Below are 22,451 nucleotides of genomic sequence, written 5' to 3'. Positions count from 1 at the left end.
ATGGAAATTGGTTGGCCACAAGTTAAAGTGGTCACCAAAGTCAAAACATCACAAGTTCGATTCATGCATTAAGGAAACCTCTGAACAGCTTGTGCTATGCCCCCTAATTAAGTCATATTGAAAGACTTTTTGACTACTAGTGTCTTATTAGGCTGGGATGACAAGCTTGCCAACTTTGAGATTTTGAGTCATGAGTTATACGAAGTAGCGATGACTCAAATACAACATATTGTAGCAAGTGTGATGCCCCTAGGGCAACACTTAATGGAGATTACTAGTGCTAATCCCCCTGTTTCCCTTTGAACTAACAAAAGGACTAAAAATGAGGGTGAGACAAAAGGAGAGAGAAAGAATTCTTACATTGGTGTAATATATGTACTAAACTAAAATTTGACTGTTAAAGCCTGTAAGTCTTATGTGAACCCCACATGGTTTCGATCATATCCAACCGTTCAAGTTTACTTTTGTACGTATACTAGGTCCGTTGAACTTCTGTTTTATATTCGGTTGTTGTATAGCGTTACTGTACTAGCTTCAAAAAAGTAAATGAAAATGCAACTTCAAGTCAAATCCACGTTACTTATGTCCACACTAAAGATAATTAAGATTAGATGAATCTGTGAGATTTTATCTTGTAATTTAGTTTGGTCCGTCACCTAATAGAGCCAACCAATGCACGTTCATGCATTATGCACGAGCATGGAGAAGAGAGAAGAAGGAGTGCAATCGTGCAAACAGTGGCTTTTGCTCTCAAGGAGGCCTTGTCCTAAACCGGTCAAACGGTTGGCCCATTCCTGCTTGGTAATTTGGTTTTGTCCTATGTGATCATTCTCATTATTTTTTTGCTGAAGTTGCAATGATGATACTTGTGGATTTGGTTCTAACTACTCCTAAGACAGGGTTTAGGTGTCAACTCTTCTTTAACCAAGTGATTTATATTTCACCTTCAACTAACCCAAATGAACCAAGTCAATTTCATAGTCATACAGATAGTGATAATTCTGACCCTGGACCGAGTCTAATGCTTCTAAACGACACTGTTTAATACCACATGCTCGTATAGAATGTCAGCTATATATATATATATACAATTACCGAAGGATTATGCACGAGAGGTGTACCTGTTCGCCTTTCTCGCTGAAGGCTCTAAGCTCAAAGAATCACAATGAAGCAATTTCCCAAGGAAACCAGACAAAATACAAAACTTCTTGTTGTGATAATTGCCGAGTGCAAAGGCGAGTTAAGGATTCACGGGATGTTCATCATCTCTATGTTGCTCTTAGCTAATATTAAAGGGGGCAAGGGAGAGGACAAATTTTTTATACAGTGTTCACTTGAGTATCAAAACTTATATACGGTGCTCATATGAGTCCAAGAATATTTTTTCCGATTAATTGAGTGTCATATAACTTTTTAATTGATTCCTTGAGTGCTATAATATTTTAAAAATGTCTATCATAAGTGTTATGTAACGTAAGATTTCCAGTACTTAGGTGAACATTTTTCAATTTTTTTGGCATTTAAGTGATTGATTGAAACTTATAACATTCAAGTGAAGGCTTTTATTTATTTATTAGAAATTATGGCACTTTGAGTACTTAAATAAGTGCCGTATAAAAGTTATGATATTTGTGATATCTTTTTTTTTTTTTTTTTGATAGTGCAACTGAAAAGTCAAATCATTCTAACCTTGGCCAGAGAATGTCATTAATTAACTGAATGCTACAAAAATCAGGAGGAAAAGATAGAAGAGCATGCGATGTGAATATAGGGGAAATTTAAATATCAATGCCTATTGACTTGGTTAGGGCTAGTTGTACGGTAGAGGCTTGGAAAGTGACAACCAAGTGAGGATTAGGAGGCGGCCTCTTATGCTCTCAGCACCGATGAAGTCACGAAGGCCCCTGAAAAAAGGGCTGGGAAGAAGTCAAATAGTCTTTGTAGCAAACAAAGACGAATTCTAGTCAACTGCTTTTTTCTTTTACTTTTTTATTTGGGTTGCTTAAATTAGTGAAAAATATTAGGAAAGCAATGACACACTTCCCCACTTTAAAATTTCAACCTAGGAAGGACTCATCGCCATTAATATAATCTTCTAGCTAGGTTACATGACTAAGGTTGGTCCCTGCTAGATATTTATCAAAATTTCAAGGATTTAAGATGTGAGAATATGTGAAGCTACTGGTAATTGTATAAAAAATTTAAGCTGTTATATGAAAACATAATTTAATATTTAAATATTCTAATATTCCTCCACATTTTAGACTAAATTTTTGCCTAAGGACTTCCTACTCTGATACTATATGAGATTCCGTTGAATCACTGTCAACTATTAAAAAAACTTAAGTAATTAGATTAAGACGTACTTTAATATAAGGTACTCTACATTTACATAATCGATATCGGACGCAAATTCAATGCAATGGACGCTATCACGATAAGCTACTCTGAATTAAAAAGCTGTGATGATCTTTAGCCCTGCTCGCTTCAAATTCCTGTGTTTTCTTTAATTAAGTTTCTTTGAGAAACGTGACTTTCGACAGAGACAAGGTGGCGCTTGTGAAATGTTAATTGTATTGACTCTCTCTGGCTTCTGATGAGGCGGTGACCTCACCACAAGAAAAGATCTCTCACCAACCATGAAATAAAAAAGAAAGATGTCCATTTTTTCCATCTGTTAGACAAGTTACCCAATCTTATAGAAAGATATCTTGTATTTGTTATAAGTATCTGTCAAATGCTATTTAGCTCCATTTGTTTTATGAAAAATATATGATCTGTAAAATATTTTTCTAAAAATGATTATATTATCTGCAAAAATATTTAGACATAAATTTTTATCAATAATAAAACATATTTCATCGATCAATTATTCAAGCGATATAAGTAATTATTTTTAAGAAAATATTTTAAATTATTTACCACGAAACAAATGGTGCCTTTGTTTATTGTGAAAAGCTTCATTTGTGGTAAACAAGCTTGTGACTGGTACAAAGTCTCATTTACGGTAATCGAACGCATGAGTTGCAGCAATCCTGAATTAAACGCCTCCAAATCACACACCGATTGACCAAAGTCAATAAAAACAAAATCTAAAACTGAGGAAAAAATTAAACGAAAAGATTAAGAAACACCAAAATAAAATAAAATTAAAAACATTTATTGAAAAAATATCATATATCAAGAACGACCTTCATTTACCATGAATAGCTTGCTATCACGGAGAACAAGTCATTTTTGCAATAGTGATGAATTAATTTATCCATGGTAACATATATATGGCAAATTTCATTCATTCATGGTAAATATTCAAATAAAACTTAAAATAAGTTTTTTGATTGTTTAATCAAGGTCATCATAGTCAATGATATTAAGTTATTTTTTTCGTATCAAATCAGAAAAAGAAAATCTCATATTTAATAAGTACAAGCTATGTTTACCACAAACATCTTGTATGTACATACAACTTATGTTTACCAAGAATAACTCGTACTGACCAAGAACAATTTGCGTTCACTGAGAAGAACATGCATTTACCAAGGAAAAGTTACTTTTGCTTGGGTGAACAATGAGTTACTTTTACATTAAATAGTTGTAGACCTTATTTATTGTTGACAAATTCAACTTGTTCTTCGTAAAGAATGAGGTGTTTGTGGTAAAATTAACTTGTACTTGGTAAATATAATTGTTCTTCTTCTTGTTTCTCACAAAATATAATTTAACATTTCTAATGATGACTCAATTTTATTGAGTAAAAAAATTGAAGCTATGTTTACTTGAAATGACAAACTAGAAAGTTAAGAACTTTGTCTTTAGCATTTGAAATTAATTTTAAATAAGAACATCAATCATCTAGAAATAGAAAAAAAGGATATTAGAAGTGTCATAAATTTTGCACAATACTCATTTTGGTGCCAAAATTTTAGATCAGATCAATTAATTGTTACTTTTTCTATAACTTAAGTGACAACTTTGATTTGGAATGTTATCAATCTAATGTGGCAATATTCTAACATTTCTACCAACTTGACATGGCTTGCTAGCATGTCTAGTTAGCATTAATAGCCCTAAACGACGCTATTTAACACACAATTGCCCTAAATTCAATTGTTCTTCAAACCCTAACCTCACAATGATATGGGGAAAACTTCATCCTCTTACTCAGACCTAACCTTAAAATCGTGGATTTGGGGCAAAATTAATAATTGAAACTTGCAATAGAGGTTTGCTACTTCATTTGTGTAATTTTATATCATTGGAATTGCAATTTTTCTAGGGCTTCATGGCCCTCGCCTAGTGGCCAGCGGGGGGCCCTATGAAAAAAAAAAACTAAAAAAAAGGAAAAGATAGAAAAGGAAAGAAAAAGAAAAAAATAAAAAAAATTGGAATTCTTTTAAAGAAATTATAAATTGTCAACATTAGCATCGGCCGAGCTACATAGGACGTTCAATGCTGACTAAACCGCAACGTCAATAATTTCCAATCGAAAAATGTTCAAGACTAAATTGGTAAATTCTCAAAAGGTTTACACGAAATTTGTACAATTGAAATATTTAGGATTGAATGAGAAAGTTGTTAAAATGTTTGATAAATTGGCAAAATTGAAAGGTTTATGATTGAATGGGTCGCCATATAATTGATTTAAGATTTTTTGTATAATTTTTCCGTTAAAAGAGTCACCTTCAATCGAGTTATTAGTTAACTTGGGAACATTCAGCTTCTTTTCTTTAGAAATCTCGTAAGTGATTTGACTTCGTAATGAATGACTTCAGTGAAGCGTGCTAAGAGCACAGAAGCTATTCACGCTATGTTTCGAGTTTGACTCTTGACTTGTTCTATGGCGAGGATTCCATGTGAAATACGAGTACTTTAGGTCTGATTTCTATGAGATTATATAAAAATAATAAACATGTCAATGAATCTATTAAATGTAAGCGGGATTTGAAAAGTCTATCTCCATAGACTCAGGTTATACCAACCTATAAACAAAGTGAATATGTTGTGTGATTATAGTTTCGCGACTCGACATCAGAAATGTACTTTATCAATTCTTTTCTTCTGTACCACTTTTTCATTTTTTGGGATCCATTGCTTGCATCTTCGCTTTAGCTCGTTTGTAGTTTAGCATACAGCGGAAATGTTCCATTAAGCAAGTTATCATGTGTAAAATATGTTTAAAACATTTAATTGGCAGTGCCGCAGCAAAAACCACTTTTTTTTTTTTTTTTCAGTTCCTCACATAACATGCCATGAATGGTAAACCAAATTAATTTGCTATCACAAATAGGTCGTGCCTTTACTTTTGGTAATGGCAAGAAGCTAAAGACATAGCTATAACTATGAGAGTGGTGCATATAGGTAATCGATCAAGCAATCCGCATACACGATAAAAGAGCATTCCTGCCCTATTGTACTTATCCATTGACATTGAAGGAGCACGCATTGCTCGTACGAAGAAACTTGAATGATCACACAAAGCGTAAGAAAATTGAATAAGCAAAATGATCGAACTTTTTGCCATTCGGGTGTCGTGACACTTCATGACAAGTAGGGCCAATATGAACGGATGTACATATAGTTTAACAAAGGATTTTGCTAGCATAATAATTTTTGGTTACTATGAGAATAATAATGTATCGCGAGCCATAAATTTATTGAAAGTAGATCTTATGATAATTTCTAATTATTTGTCATTTATTTTTTTGTGGCCTAGAATATGTCGTAAATCTTACAGTAGATTAATGACAGTTCCATTAACATTTCTTTCAAATAAATCGTTTGCATAAAATGAAAAAAAAAAGTTCAATATCAGGTTGTCAAAATTGAAAAAGTTGGGGAACCCCCTATTAGTAACCCCTCAAAATATTTTTAACGATGGTTGTCAATATTAATGGAAAATCGTCATATTGGGATCTCGAATGGCAAATAGAAATGTGTCAGGATAAGCATCAACATTTTGACATGGCTCACTCATCTATACCCCGCCAAGCCACTGTGAGATCTCATCAGCCATTAACAAAACCAAATTCAAAGTTAGAGAACTATAGCATAAATCCAATGCTTCTCTTCTCCTTATTCGCTTACTTTATCTATTTTATTTGTTTAGTTTTCCGTTTACTAAGTCATCATTTTACAGAAGCTTTTTGAACTGAAAGACAGCGAAGCTTGTCCTACCGCCGCCATTGGGAAGTCACGCTCAGGACTCATTCTCCATATACTTGGTGTCCTACCACAGTCGCGCGAGAGGTTAAGAATAAGTCCACGATCTGCATTTTCATTCTCACGGCTGAAGTTTCGCAATCACGGCAAAGTTTTATCGAGATAAAATATGGATGTGCCCTCTCTCGTTCCCCAGATGAAACCTAACGATGGCTTGCGATTTAAATACGAACGCTTCCTCTCCGTTTCATCCATCCTCGAAACACTCCAAGCCCTTCGAAAAAGCTTGCACCGAACGATGGTGCGACAAGAAGTTGCCCTTCTGCTTGCATCGGCTTTTGCTCTTGTAATTATGTCCTCAATGGCTTCAGCTGCGGTCGTGGAACACACATTCAATGTGATATGCTCACTTCCTTTTAGTGCTTCTGTTTAACTTGTACTAGGGTTTATGGGTTGACCCGTTTTGTGTTCTTGTTCTGTCAATGGTTTTCATGGCACGACGCGATTTTGTCATACATGCAAGACCTTATTTGATTGCTCATTTATCTATCTTTTAGTTCTCCGGGAAAGAACTATATTGAAGTAGCATTCTCAGGCGATGGATATTATTGTCGTATAGTCTCACTTTTGATTACCAAGCATTTAACTTGCAAAAAAAGGAAAAGCAGCACGGGAATAATTCTCCCCCTCATATTCACGACTAACTTTGTTCATCACGATACATAGGCGACATGGAAGTAATTGAATGAGATTGCGCGATTATGCTCTTTTATTCAGAATTAGCTTTCCTTTCAATCAACCACTTAAGTGTTATTAATATACAATGCGATGCTTTGTTTCAGGTGGAAAACGTGATGGTGAGGAAATTATGCTACAAGCGTGTGATCACCGCAGTGAACGGAGCTCTTCCTGGCCCGACGATTCAAGTCACGGAGGGAGACACCCTCGTTGTTCATGTCTTCAACAAGTCCCCATACAACGTCACTATTCACTGGTAATTAAGTTTAACTGTAGAACTAACATAAAAGAACAAACAACTGATATGCATAGGAAGATTGATTTTGACAAAGTCCCAACGTTATGTTTTTCCTTTTTGTTGTTTTCCTTTTCATGACCATCCAGTTGTTATTTTTTTTTTTTTTTTTGTATCTTTAACAAGAAAAAAAAATGATGGAAAGAGGAATTGCTTTTTGACCATTCACTAATGACGGCATGCGATTCTGAGGCCTCACCTCACCCACGAATTTGTCAACCACATTCGCATATAGCAAAAAAATTGAAAATTGGGAAGGAAATAAACATTGTCCTGATGAACTTCCCATCCCAAGTGCCTACTTTGGGAGATGTTTCTTTGTCTTCAATGTTTATTTTTTACCTAGAAATAACTAAGATTGACACTTAGTTCGATCATGCAGGCACGGAGTGTTCCAACTATTGAGTGGCTGGGCAGATGGACCTAGTTATATTACGCAATGTCCAATACGTCCTGGACATAGTTATACCTATAAATTTACTATCACTAATCAGGAAGGCACGCTCTGGTGGCATGCTCACGTCTCCCTTCTCCGTGCCACCGTTTATGGTGCCCTTGTCATCCTTCCCAAGTCTGGTCACTACCCATTTCCCATGCCCCACAAACAATTTCCTATCATTCTAGGTATCACTCTTCACCTGATATCAAATGTATATGTCTTATTACATTGTTGAATGGATCTACAGAAGGCAAATTCCTTGAACCTATGATTTATCAACATGGTTATCAAATTAAGTTTGCTAGACTCAATTATGCCGTAATTACTCTCTCTGCGTAGAAACTTGACAATCTCTTAAATGAATTACGTCATATTGCAGGAGAGTGGTGGAACGGGAATGTGATCGATATTCAGAACCAGGCACAGCAGCTTGGCACGGCGCCTAACAATTCAAATGCATTCACCATTAATGGAAGGCCTGGAGATCTCTATCCTTGCTCCAAAAAGCGTAAGCAACCACCAACGACGTACTGCATCTTTCTCCCTCATATCGCCTTCATGAATTTAATTTTATGAATAATTTAACCGGAACTAATTTCGGAGAAATTTTAATTTTTGGGTTTATTGATGATACTTAGGCACTTTCTTTTTCCGTGCAGATACCTACAAGCTAAAGGTGGTACATGGAAAGACCTACATGCTTCGCATAATCAATGCTGCACTCAATAGCCAACTTTTCTTCAAAATAGCCAAACACAAGTTCACCGTGGTCGCAGTCGACGCCTCGTACACTGACCCCTACGTCACCGACGTCGTCCTTCTCGCCCCAGGCCAAACGGCAGACGTGCTCCTCATCACGGACCAGATCCCACGGGCCTACTACATGGCGGCCCGCCCGTATGTTAGTGCCCAAAACGCTCCGCCATCTGATAACACCACCACGACCGGGATCCTCATTTACGACAAGCTGCCCTACACGAGCCCAGTCATGCCTCGCTTGCCGGCCCTCAACGACACCCCGACGGCCTACAAATTCTCCACCTCCTTGACCAGCCTCGCTTGGAGCCCGAATTGGAAGCCTGTGCCGACTAAGCTGGACGAGGAAATGCTCGTGACCATCGGATTGAGTGTCTCCCCGTGTGGCCCCACCAACGCGTGTACCGGCGTCCCCAACAACCCTGCCCTCCGGCTGTCAGCAACCATGAACAACGCGTCGTTCCTACTCCCCAAGAGCCCGTCCATCTTGCAAGCACACTTCTTCAACGTGAAAGGAATCTACACCCCCGATTTCCCCGACCAGCCGCCGCTGAAATTCAATTACACGAACCCCGCCAACGTCAATAGCAGAGCGTTGTCATTCGCTCTCCAGAACACAAGGGTGAAGCAAGTGAAGTACAACGCGACGGTCGAGATCGTGTTCCAGGACACAACCGTCCTGGGCGCAGAGAATCACCCTATGCACTTGCACGGTTACGACTTCCACGTGGTGGGACAAGGGTTCGGGAACTTCGATCCGGTTGAGGATCGGAAGAAGTTCAATCTCTTCAACCCGGTAATACGTAACACAGTCGGCGTGCCCGCGGGGGGTTGGGCTGCCATCAGATTCCAAGCAAACAATCCAGGTAATATTATTCTCTCTTTCATATTGTTAGTTATGAGGGCATAAACTACATAGAATCATCCTGTTGTATTCTAAACAAGATACGGGGAGACAAAAGCAATCATACTATCGTATTCTAAAATGGAATTTATTACTTCTTGAAGTATGATTGCCTAGAGTTTAGAAAAAAGACTTGACATAATTATCGTAATTGATAATTATATAGGGTTTAATCTAAGCATGATTATTTCCTAGCCAAAAAAGAAGATAATCTATGTGCGATCAATGATCACTTGCAAGTGTAGCGAATACACAGAACCATTTCTTGTGATAAATTAAGCAAGAAAAGAGGGATGAAGTCCACGAAACATCGGGCAATCTTACCATTATCTTTAAGTTAACTTGTCAACCATATGCATTCTAGAATTACATGTAACATATCATCCCATTGTTCGTGTCCTTTACCAATTCCTACGTGCGGTTCACATGTCGATATCATGTGGCTTGAACTCGAATTTTTGTATTTGCAAGAGTGACTGTTTCTCAGGGGAGCATGGTCAAGTAAAAAAAAAAAAAAGGTATTTAAATGGACCGAGTTGAAGGATAGTGACACCGCAACAAATCCTTCAGACCGATGAATTCAAAATGTAACATATTGGAAATTGATGGTTAGTTTGTAACCCCAAACAAAAAGACTAATGTAACTCTTAACTTATTTTTTATTATTTTATTTTGCAGGTGCATGGATATTGCACTGCCACCTGGACGCCCACTTGACTTTTGGACTAGCGACGGTCATCATCGTCGAGAACGGGCCGACCCCATCGTCGATGTTGCCTCCACCTCCTCCTGATTTGCCTCAGTGTTAGGACTGAGAGCACAAAAACACTCTTCGTCTTTTTGTTCTTTCTGGATGCAACCCCATTATGATGCACAGCCATTCATTGCTTCCTTCCTTCGACAATGCCGATACAATAAAGAGAATTCATGTTTTCCCGTCCTTCGGTTCAAATACATCCTCCGCCTTTGGCCAGTGATTTTGTGTCTTTAATATATCTGAATGTCCACCTATTTTCATCTATTTATGTAAAAATATAAAAAGGAAGGATATAAATAGAAGAGTCTCTTGTGTCCACCTAAATTGTGACTTTGCAAATATATATTTCAATATCTTGCAATAAAATAACCTAATGGTTTCATATTAAAAAAACAAGTTATTAAAGGAATTACAGTGAAGTTAAGATATAATGGAAAGAAACCGTATTTTTCTGACAAAACATGCAAGCTGAAGAAATTTTAGGAATGACATTTGTTGTTTGGACGGGAGGAACCAAAACTAAATGGATCTGGTGAGTTATTATGGTAGGAAGGAAAAGGTTGAGGTGGTAATGAAAGTAGGGATGTACGGTAAGGAATGGAAGTTTGCTCGTGTGGTGGCCTGATAGGAGAAAGTGTTTGGACACCCCGAACTTTGTCAGATCTTTGAAAAGTGACCTTGGGTCGCAAAACGGCTCCTCTCTCGACTATGTATGTAGAGTTCCTAAAGATGACGAGTTCCTAGATGGACTTGGACAATAAGTGGGTTGCACATTCACCGGAGCAAACAATCGAAAAATATGATTTTGTGAAGAAAATGCTAGATAGGGTGGTTTGTACAACGGAATGGAGATTGCTATTCTTAGGGATTAGCACACTAGAAGTATTAAAAGTTGTGTATATCGGATTCAAAAATTAATAAAAAAATGCCATGTTAGATTCCTGGCCAATCAAATTGGAGTTGGCATTAAAAAGATTGTTTTTCAAAAAAATTAACACTTAAATGATCAAAAAAATTTTTTGGCACAAAAGTGAGCACTGTACCTAACAAGTGAGCACTTTACATAATTTCTGGCACTTTTTGTATACTTATCCCACAGGGTAAGTACACTATCAGTGCCAAAAGTTATGTACGATGCTCATTTTGGTGCCAAAAGTTTCCGTTAGATCACTTAAGTACCAAATCGGAGAAAAAACGATCATTTTGGTGCCACTAACAAGATATTCCAGCCAAAATGATTACGTGGCTTTTATATTTAAAAAAAAATTGAAATGGCTTTTAAACGACGTTGTTTTGCCGTCCTAAGTGGAGCCTCACAAAAACGACGCCACACAACTCATTGGAGGATTATTTATTTATTTTTTATTTGGAGATTGAAATTCGAGTTTTTTTTTGTCCGATCCTCGACCAACGCTGACCTAGCTCACTCGGCCGTCATCGCTCGGCCGCCATCGCTCGGCCACCATCGCTTGGTTGCCGTCGCTCGGCCACCGTCGCTCGGCCTCCATCGTAGTTGCTCGCTACAGCAAGATAAAAGAAAAAAAAAATTGAATAGAAAATCCCGAGGGAGAGGGAGGTGTTGACGACGAGGGCGGAGGAGGGGAGGGCGAGGCCACAACCGCCGCCGTCGTCGCAGCTGGCTTCGCCAGCGACCTCCATGGCGTTCCAGATCTTCGTGGCTACCATTGGTCGGATCGCTCGTGCTTCTGGAGATTCTTCGAGCTTGCGCTTCCTCTGTGCTCGACGATATTCCTTGGGAAAAGGCAGCGGTGGGGCTAAGATTTGGGGATTTGAAAGGTTGACAAGGTGATTGAAAATGGGGGAAAACCATTGGGGGAGGGCGGAGGCGAGCGCGTGGTTTCTTTTCTGGAAAACTATTGGTCTTGTGCTAGTGCGCTACTGGTGTTGCTGGTGCTACTCTTCGGGGAAGAAGACGACGCCTTCTCTCTCTCAATTTGGGGATTAGGGTTTTGAATTGGGGGGAAAAACACCAAACGGCGTCGTTTTGTTGTTTAAATGCTGACTATACTCTCCGATGAGCCACATCGGCTTAAAAATTAATAAAAAAGTGTCACATCGGATTTTTGGCCAATTTGATCGGCGTTGGCACTAAAATAATCATTTTTCAAATTTGTTGGTACTTAAGTGATCCAAAATAAACTTTTGGCACGAAAGTGAGTGCCGTACACAACTTTTGGCACTAATAGTGTACTTACCCCCTTATCCCACTATTCCCACAAGCTAAAGTTTTTGTGCTACTTACTATCAAAAAACCTTTTTGTTAAAATGCCATCGTCAGGCCTGCGGCGGCAGAGGAAAGAGGAGGAAGAAGGAGGAGGAAGGAGGAAGGAAAATAAAAAGGAAAAAAGAAAAAGAAAGAAAAAATAAAAAATAAAATAAAAATATCGATTTTTTAAAAATACAAATAATTAAAATTTCATTTAAAAAAATTATTAAAAAAATAAAACTAATTTTTGCTCAATTAAAAATATTAAAATTCAATTTTTGATAATTTTTCCCAAACAATTAAATTAGCTAACGAACGGTGGACTATATTTTCCTCTCAAAGTTTAGGTTTCAGTGAATATCGGAAAATATAATTATTTTCCAAGAAAATGACTTTCTAGAAAATATTTTCCGAAAATGTGATATTTTCCGTGAAATGAATGGACCCTTAGACTCATAATATACTCATTGAATGTCCATACTTTGACACCCATAATATGATTATATGTTATTGATATATGGTTATTTGACTAATGCATTAAATTAAGTTGAAATATATGTGTTATGCTTGTAAGTATGCATATATTATGACTCAAATGAGATTAATGTGATTCGTCACCCTAATAGTGGTGAGTGATGATGCCTTGTGGTGGAAGTTTGTGGGACGTCCTAATGGTTGGGATGCTCTAGGGAATGTTTCGAGATACCTCGTGAGTTAAGATGCCCCTATGGTGAGGATGCCATATAGTGGAAGTTTACAGGATGCCTCAAAGTTGAGATGCCCCAATAATTGGGATGCCTCGTAAGTTGAGATATCTTAGGAGAGTTCGGGAAGAGGAAACATTAATGAATAAAATGTATTGCCATGTGTAGAATTAAATATGACTTAAATTGTTTGTTTATGTGAAATATGATGTGCATATGCGTGAGTTTGGATAGACGTTTTGTTTTTGTTTTTTTTGGTAAAGTTGGAAAGACGTTTTGTTGGTTACCAATTTATGTAATAAATAAAATGGGAAAGGTAAAACCTAATTATGTTTTATCACACTTACTGGATGATTATACATTCATTTTGTGTATATTAAGTGAAGTGGTAAGAGGATCTTGCTAACTTAAAATTAGAGATTTCATTTGCTGGGCTTCAGCTTATTCTTTTCATTTTTCAGATGTGTAGGATGGACACCCCTTAATCTTTGTGCTATAGAGTCCATGTGTATAATGAAACTCTTTATGAAAGTGTACTTGAATCAGAATTTGGAATAATATATACCAAATATAGTTCTATTCTATGGGTTGATGGAGGAGGTTTCGGGGAGTGGGTTTCTTTTCAGTTTGTTGCTTGGTACTAGAACCTTGACAATGAGTTAGTTGGTTCGTTGAGTGGCTTCAATCTAGATGATGGAGATGCAACAGATGGAGAAGTTACCAATCTGTGACTTCAGTCTAGACATTTGTATAGGCAAACTTTTGGAAGTATAATATAGTATGGAGATAGGTCTCCCTACTCCTACTTAGACTTTTGTCTTTTTGCTCATGATATAATAAACTTGTGAACTCATATGTGGTATAAATAAAAAAAAAAGTTTAAGTATGTTGGTTATATTTGCAAGGTTTAAATTGTTAAATGAATATTTGTAAATATTTGATTATGCTTTCGCATACTAAAAGAGAGTAATAGTATAAGAAACACGTGTTAGGTGATGTTCTAGGTGTCATAGCCTGGCTAAACAAGCTATTTTCTCCTCATTGGAAATATTATCGCCTTTCTCTCGATAATTAGTGAAAGCCATGATTTGATTCAGTTTGTGAGTATCCACAAGAAACGGGCGTTTGTTTTCCTGTAAAATCACATTAATAGCCTCATCATGATTAGGGAGCGGATTTTGTTGGATGTTGGGCATGGTGTCTTTGAAAGACAACATCTTCTTAGAAATAATCGACATTATGACATTTTTCTCCCATGTGGTACTCATAGGTCTTATTAATATTGAACCCAGCGAACTTCTGTGGATTATCTCTTGGAACTCCTTTGTCACCAATCGGTGCTTAATCAACATAGGGAGTAACTAGGACATCAGCCTTGGCAACCTCCATCATTGACTCTTTGTCCTTCTTCGAGATAAATTTGTGAGTTGTCGTCTCGGACAGTCTACCATCTTGAATAATTCCCTCTATATGTTCTCCCAACTCAATCATTGTAGGGAAAATGAGGAAAATGTTGTTGAACATTTTGTCGAAACACTCCTGAGGCAGGGCTCGCAGAAACAATTGCATAGTCTTCTTCTCAGTAAGCGAGGGTTTCACCTAGGACACAGTAGCTCTCCATCTCTGTATGTATGCCTTAAAAGTTTCGTTTCTTCTTTCGTCGACTCAGACCAGCTCTTCACGAGTTGGAGCAATCTCGAAATTAAATTCGTATTGTTGGAGAAACTCGTCCGCCAGGTCGAGCTCGATGAATCAAGTCAGGGTAGGCCCAATGAAATTGCCTTGGAACGTGTTGATTAGTAGCGGGGGATTATCAAAATAGCGGAACATCGTGCCCAGACAATATTTGAGGTAGACCTTCAGGCATCCAGTCATATTGTACTTTCTTAAGAACTTGGGCGCTTCATAGAACTCAAAAACTTTCACCTTAACAAACGGAGACAACTTGTCAAAACTTTGGAGCTGGTAGCCTTGCAGCATGCATAGGCATTCCTCCATTTTTGTGAGGCATCATGCACTCTCTTCATCCAGATAGGTAATTAGAGATTCCTTGGGTGGAGCCTCCAAATCGATAACAGTCGAGGTGGTAATAGGGACCTCTTCAACAGGCCCTTTTTCAGTAGGGTCCGCCACCGGTGCGTCAGCAGGCGCAATAGGGGTAGATGTCGAAGCAACAGGGGCTATGGGAGTGAGGTTCTTCACTTGATTGGAAAAATCATTTATGGATTTTTGTGTATTCTAATTTTTTAATCAAATGTTTGACCAAAAGTCCTAAAATGTTGATTTTATGATCAAATCTTTACAATTATTGAAAACTAATGTGACTTAAGCGTTATTAAGATTAAAAAGGATCTTTTTATGCAAAAAGTCAATTCTTAACCTAGGGTTGACTTTTTGTCAAATGATTGATAAAAAAAGTCAACTCAAAAGTCAATCGTTTGAATTTTTGAGGTTTTTAATAAAAATGAATGGGAAATTGCTTAACAATGCAAGATAAAAGAAATAAATGAAAAAAAATACATTTTATTTGAGAAATGGGCTTCGTCGTGATTGGAACCCTATCAGGTATCAACAGCTCTACTGTGCGAGTTAGGTGTAGCAATGTTCCTACACGTACTTGCCCATCATGTCAAATATCGTGTCATCAAGTTCAAATTTATGAGGTTTGGGGAGACAATAAGTACGTATTTTAACCTAGTTTTTGGTGCAGTGATACAAAAACATAGTGTGCTTCTTGTCTCACCTGAATTAGTTCCAAAGGAATATATTGATGAGAGATAGAAATGGCTTAAAGTATGTTTGCTATGCTATTACATGGATTAATTTAATGCTTTAAAGATAAGGTTATTTCAATAATTTCAAGTTTCTAGGGTTGCTTAGGAGCATTCGATGACACATATATTTGGGTTTATGTTCTGGAGGTTAATAAACCAAGATACTTGAAATAGAGAGGCTGCGACAACAACCAATGTGTTGGGAGTTGTTCACGTGACAAAAGATTTGTTTATGTTTTATCGAGATGGGAATGCTCCATAGCAGATTGTAGAGTGCTTTGAGATGTTTTAATTAAACTCAATGGTTTGAAGATTTCTATTGGTTAGATAAGCCTTTATCAATATGTTGCATTCTTTGTCACTAGCTGTGGCGGGGGCTAGGCGACCCTTGGCCTGATTGGGTAAGGGCCGACGACCCTTCACCCAAGATCTGGGTGAGGCCTGTAGGCCCTTGCTTGCAGTCGGCCAGGGTTGTTGGCCACTAACCAAGGCTTGGTTGTGATATCTGGACCTTGCTCGAAACTCGAATATTTAACGGTCCATGCCGTGTCGACAAGCTTGTCATCATACTATGCTGTTGGCGCCACTCATGGCTACCATGTCGTCACCATCGTTATCTCACCGAACCATTGCGCCTCATCACGTACCCACGACACCACCCCATCACCACATCTCCGTCACACCATGACAACTTGACCGCCACCTAGTCCACTACCTCACTAAATTTCTTCTTCATGAAATGCCACGAGCGAGATTAATGTGACCTCAAAGATTGATCACGACCATGAGATGTTCAAAAAGAATTAATTCCAGATCGGCCACATCTCCTCTCCCACCAATGTTACTTTCTTCATTACGTTGCCAAGCTGGTTCTCTCATGCAAATTCTCCTTCATCCCCACGTATCCGTGCAACTTGTCAAAGAGAGGAGCAGAGAACTCCCACCATCACCTACGTCCACCCCCATCCGCTTCCTCCTCAGCTTGCCACAAATGAAGACTTTGACCACAGAATTCAGCCACGTTTTTGTGATTTTCTCAAAGTGGCAATGAGGATTATTGTTAATGGCCACGTCCACTCCACGCGTCTCTCCTTTGGACTGCCACAGAACTAAGAAATGTTGACCAAGATAGTCAAAGCAGGCGGAGAAGCCGAAGCATAGAAGAAGACCGTTCTCTCTTTCCCCTCACCTCACAATTTCCTTCGTTCATCAACGTCTTCAACGAAGAATCATCTTCATCAAGACTCTCACAGCTGCGTTCCTTTCTTGCTACTCGACGCCGGCCACTTGCACCGCCTCGCCGCACCACCATTTGAATTTATTCTTGCCTCTAACCAGAAACCTCACAGCTTCGCCTTCATTCTACTCGCTTCGTCTCGCTGCTTTGCCACCAGCCCACACCACCGAGGATTCAAGGCAACTGGAAGTCCTATTCTTCTATATTATGTGGTGTTGCCGTTACTTGAGTTTCCATTATAGAAATCTACGAATTTGGACTCGAATGCGTCAAGTTGCTGTTGTATCATGGTTTACTTCTTGTCGATTAAGCTGAGTTCAATCTTGACTCATATAGTTGTGTGTCGCAATGACCATCGGCATGGTCAATGTTGGTTTCGAGTTGTAAGGCGATGAGCTGCGACGACAGTTAGAGAAGTCAGCATCGGTCTTCAATAGGACGTAATGTTGTGGGTCGGTCTGGTCTAGGTGCAGATCCTTTTCGGACCCGAGGAGATTTGCATTGATGTGGTACTGGATTAGTCAAGGCCATGGTCGATTTAGTGAGACGTGGCCATGCAAGGTTCAAGTTGTATTAGACGTGTACTGTTGTGCTAGGACAACTCTACATGTTTTGTCTAGTGTTTCGTGTGTTAGAACTCCTTAGACAAATCAATAAAACTAAGTCGATTTCAGAATAGTGTGGGTATGGATTGATTGATGGCCATAGACTTATGCTCAGTGGGGTTGAGACTAGAAGAGATCACTATTTTCTTAAGGAGTGGATGGTCGATCTAGTTATGCTTCGATGACTTCAAATAGAATTCTTAGATTGTTGCTCCATGGTTTGAGTTGATGGATACCGTCGGTCCACCGTGGCGACGATGCCCCAGGTGTCGGGATGCCTGGAGGGGTGTGACATAGTGCCCTCTAGATGCTTGGCTGGGGGGCTATGGTGGGCCCCCAGGTCCTCGCGATGCCAGTTGGGATGCGAGATGCCTGGAGGGGCGTAACATGATGCTCTTCGGATGCCTGGGAAATAAGGAACCCGGAGGTCCTCGTGATGCCAGTTGGGGTGCGAGATGCTTGGAGGGGTGCAATGCGGTTCCCTTTAGAAGATGGTGACAGCTAGATCTAGACTAGATATGATTATTGAAATTCTCCAAATATCTGTTTACTCCCTGGTGTATTGTCTCTGTGAAGTTCCTTTAGAGTCATTGCAAATTGAGTTGTTTCAATCTCGTATATTTTATATTTAAAATTTCGTTGGATGGGTAGTGGTAGACTCATGTAGAGTCTAATAGGCTTTTACTTGCTAAGTGGTTGTACTCACCCTTTGTGGACTATATTTTTTCAGACACGTAAATATGCATCTGCAACCTGTGTCCTCCATGATGCTCTACAGCGTCCCCATCAATCTCATGTGGGACCAAGTGGAGCAAGTCGACCCCGATTTTCCTGAGGTTACATTCATTCAGATCACTGTGATCTTGACTGTGGACGTTGATCTTCCATTGGGCCTCGTACTGATGGGGTTTGTCGCACTCTATGCCCCGGTCAATGGGCATACGATGGGACCACTCCCACTTCCAGACGATGACAACGATGGCGACAGCGGGGTCGAGTAGAAGGAGGGCTTGGGGGATGGGGGTAGCATTTTTGGCAAGACTAGGACATGTTACACAGGTGGCCGTGTAAATAGGCAGTAGGATGGTCGGGGCAGTATTTTGGATGTAGCCAGAAGAATGAACTTTTTTGACCCTAATGTACCGACCTAGGTTGTCTATAATCTATAAATAAATAAAAGTGCATGGTCCTATAATTTTGGTTTGCATCGATTTAAAGTATAATTGAGTTGTCATTATATGCTTCCATGTAAAAATAATAATAACCATGGGGCGTCATGATAACCATAACATGCTGGGGTCGTCACATTGGTGACCTCGGTCAACCCTCGCCCTACTATCGTCGGCCCTTTCCAACGATTAGGGAGGTAGTGGCGGTGAGTGTTATGGAATCCCTTGTTGGATGCTGCCTTGTTTTTTACTTATTTTTAATTTAGTTTTGTTAATTTAATTTAATTAATATGTGTACTAAAAGTCAAATTCGAGGGCAAAATGACATCGTTTTACGCTTCTAGACATGTGGATAATTTTTTTTAAAGAATTGCCACATTAATAAAAAAATCTAATAAAAAAAAGTCACGTCAATAATTTGGTGGGAAATTCTTGTCGTTAGCACTTAAGTGTTTATTTCTTTTTTGATTTTGACACTTAAGTATACTTTTTGGAGGTTTCAGTACTTACGTGTCCATTTGTACCAAGTTTTGGTATTTAAGGTGTCCGATGCTTGATTTTTTACATGTCCTCTTTTTTCTTGTCTACTTGTTGAAAATAATAAAATAGTGGGATTTGGTTAATGTGTGCCATCCCACGCAAGTGGCTTTTGACGCTGCAAGCTAAAAGCTGGACACAGGTGTCGTCCAGTTTTCTGCATAAAATGAGTGGTGGCTAAGGCTCGGTCACTCTACGGAGATTGACGGGGTCATTATCTACTCTTTTTCCTTCTATAAATCGCGGAAGCGCGTTTAAAAGAAACCGATGAAAATGTAACTTCAAATTAAATCTGCGCTTTTTGCGTCCACACTAAAGATAATTTTAATAAGATGGATTTGTGAGATCGTACCTCGTAATTTAGTTTGGTCTGTCACCAAATAGAGCCAAAGTATTCGCGTTAATACATCATGCATGAGCATAAGGAAGATAGAAAAAAACTGAAAAAGAGTGCAATTGTGCAAACAGCTGCTTCGGCCCTCAGGCAGTCCTTGTCCAAAACCGGTCAGGCGTTTGGTCAATTCCCACTTAGGAATTGGGTTTTGTCCTACGTAGTTACTATCATTATCTATTGCCAAGATGGCAATTATCATAATTGGAGATTTGGTTCTAACTACTCTAAAGATAAGAGTTCAGGTATCACAACCCTTTTTAACCAATTAATTAAAATTTCAAACTTAACTAACCAAACTTCATAATCAGACGGATGATGAAGTCATGTACAACGGCCGGCGATAATTGATATTACCTCAAACTATCTTGAAGAAAAGAAAGCAAGTGAGGCTCTTGATCACTTTTATTTTTATAATGCTGGTGATTACTCAATGATAAAGACACAGAGGCCAGGGGCCGCGCAAGATTGGAAGTCAAACTTTAAGCCAAGGTAGGTGGCCAAGTTCATATAAATACGTAAACGCGGATGTTCTAGTCAACTTTTTTTTTTCCTTTTCTATTTGGGCACCTATTTCGTGACAAGTATTAGGAAAGCGTCTTAAAAGTTTCAACCAAGGAAGGACTCATCGCCATTTATTTAATCGCCTGGTTAGTTTACATGACTAAGATTGGTCCCAGATAAAGCTCGTATGTGTGTCAAAATCTTGATGATTCAATATGTTAAATCTTGCGATATCATTACTAACTATTTTAAAGAAGATCAAGATGTTAAATAAATGCGTGATTTAATAAATATTCTAACATTTGTTAGCCCTTATCGGATCTAGCAAGGGCTTGCCTTGCCAATGGTTAGGCAAGGTCGAGCCTCGCCAAGGGTAAGCAAGGGCATTGGCCAGTGGTGAGGCAAGATTGGCAATTAGCCCTTGCCTTTGGCCGGTTGCCTCACTCTAGCGATTGGTCAGAGGAAGAAAGAAGAAGGAAAAAGAAGAAGAAAAAAACAATTAATTTTTTTTTAAATTAAAAATTAAAAAAAAATTGTTCACTTTACTTTTTGCTGGATGACTGGTGCCAGCCAGCCAAGTTCGGCTAGATAGACTGAATTAGTATAATTACAAAAGGTTTAAAAATTGAACTGGCAAAAAAAAAAAAATTGAAGATTGAATTGACAAAAGATTTTTATTTTTTTTTGGGAATTGTCCCTTTACAAATATATCACATGCGACTCCACCGTTTTCCTTAATAAATTACTTTAAGAGACTTGACTTTGGATAGAGATAAAGGAAACTTGTGGAATGTTTAATCTATATGATGACCTCATGATGACATTAGATCTCACGCCAACCATAAAATAAAAAGAAAAATATCCATTTTCTCCATCTCTTAAACAAGCTACCCACTTATATAGAAAATTATATCTTATATACGTTACAAGAACTTGTAAAACAAGCTCGTGACTGTTAAACGCCTTCAAATCACACATCAAGGACGCGTTTGATAACGATTCTATTTCCGAGAACAATTTCTGGTCAGAAATGGTTTTTTCTGTTTCTATTCCCGGGAACAATTTCTAAATAAAAGAACGTGCTTGGTAACTCGCATAAAATTTCTATTATTGGAATAGAAATGCATTTGGTAAATTTATATAATTTTGTTGTTCCTTTTAATTTTTAAAAATATTTTCATTATATTTTTCCTTTTTCCTTTTCCTTTTTTTCTTTTCTATCATTCTTCCTCCTTTGTGGTCGGTCACCGGCCATGGCGGCGGCCGATGATCAGCTGGGTGAGAGCCGATGAGTTTGCCTGGCCACTGCGAGGCTCGGCCTTGCTAGGCCTACACGAGGTTGGCCTTGCCAAGCCACCGCTGGGTGACGCTGACCTAGCGGTGGCCCAACAAGGCTGAACCTCGCCTCGCCACGGCAAGGCTCGGGCCGATAAGCCTTGCAATGGCTCAGTGTTGCCGGGGGCTAGTGATGTTCCGGCAAGGTCGCCATACATCGCCGAGGCCAACGGCGGCCAAAAGGAAGAAGAAAGAAAGGAAAGAGAAAAAGAGAAAAGAAAAGAAAAGAGAAGAGAAAAGAAGAGAAAAAAAAATTGTTCTCGGGAACAAGAAGTTACTTTTTTCTATTTCTTATTTTTGTTTTAAATTTATTATAGGGAACAAAAAAACAGATTTTTTGTTCTTGTGAACAAAAATTTTACCAAACACATTTCTATTTTTTTGTTTTTATTTTTGGAATAAAAAAACAGAAATAGTTGTTCAGGGAATAGAAATTGTTTTTGCAACTAACCAAAGTAGATAAAGGAAAAAAAGAGCAAAAATTAAGCGAAAAAAAAAAATTAAGAAACAATAAACTGAAAAATTTAATGTAGCAAGAACGACATTCATTTACAAGGAAAAGTTACTTTTTTTCTGGGTTAAACAATGACTTATTTTTAAATTAACGGTCGATTTTGTTTTGTAGAAAATGTTCTATTTCTAGCAGGAAAATGACTTTATTTCTCAATATTTAGCTAAAACCTAAAAAAGAATCAAAAAGTACTTTCCATTGTTTAGTACAATAATTTGATGGGGAAAATTATATAAGAATTGTATTTTTAAAATTATTTTTATTTTTATATGTATTCTTTTCTTTATTTTATATTTGCTTCTTCCTTATCCAATCACCAACCATGGTGAGGGTGAGCAACCAATCACATGTGAGCTTGAGCTTTACTAGATCGGCAAGCTTTGAGTTCGCCATAGGTTGGCGAGGCTCA

The 22,451-nt window shown here is 38.3% G+C and overlaps 1 protein-coding gene across 1 annotated transcript; it reads left to right on the top strand.

Moving 5' to 3' along the window:
* The first annotated feature begins 6,457 nt into the window (after positions 1 to 6,457).
* LOC104433095 (laccase-7) lies at positions 6,458 to 10,287 on the top strand. Its single transcript, XM_010045739.3, has 6 exons — positions 6,458 to 6,556; positions 7,002 to 7,153; positions 7,575 to 7,816; positions 8,011 to 8,139; positions 8,291 to 9,253; positions 9,970 to 10,287. Exons 1-6 carry the CDS (start codon positions 6,458 to 6,460, stop codon positions 10,098 to 10,100), a joined length of 1,716 nt encoding a protein of 571 aa, XP_010044041.2. The 3' UTR covers positions 10,101 to 10,287.
* Positions 10,288 to 22,451: the final 12,164 nt, after the last annotated feature.

The sequence above is a fragment of the Eucalyptus grandis genome, chromosome 1, assembly GCF_016545825.1.
Source record: "Eucalyptus grandis isolate ANBG69807.140 chromosome 1, ASM1654582v1, whole genome shotgun sequence".
NCBI lineage: Eukaryota > Viridiplantae > Streptophyta > Magnoliopsida > Myrtales > Myrtaceae > Eucalyptus > Eucalyptus grandis.
The sequence above is the reverse complement of the archived record's forward strand: the minus strand, read 5'-3'. Positions and strand labels throughout refer to the sequence as shown.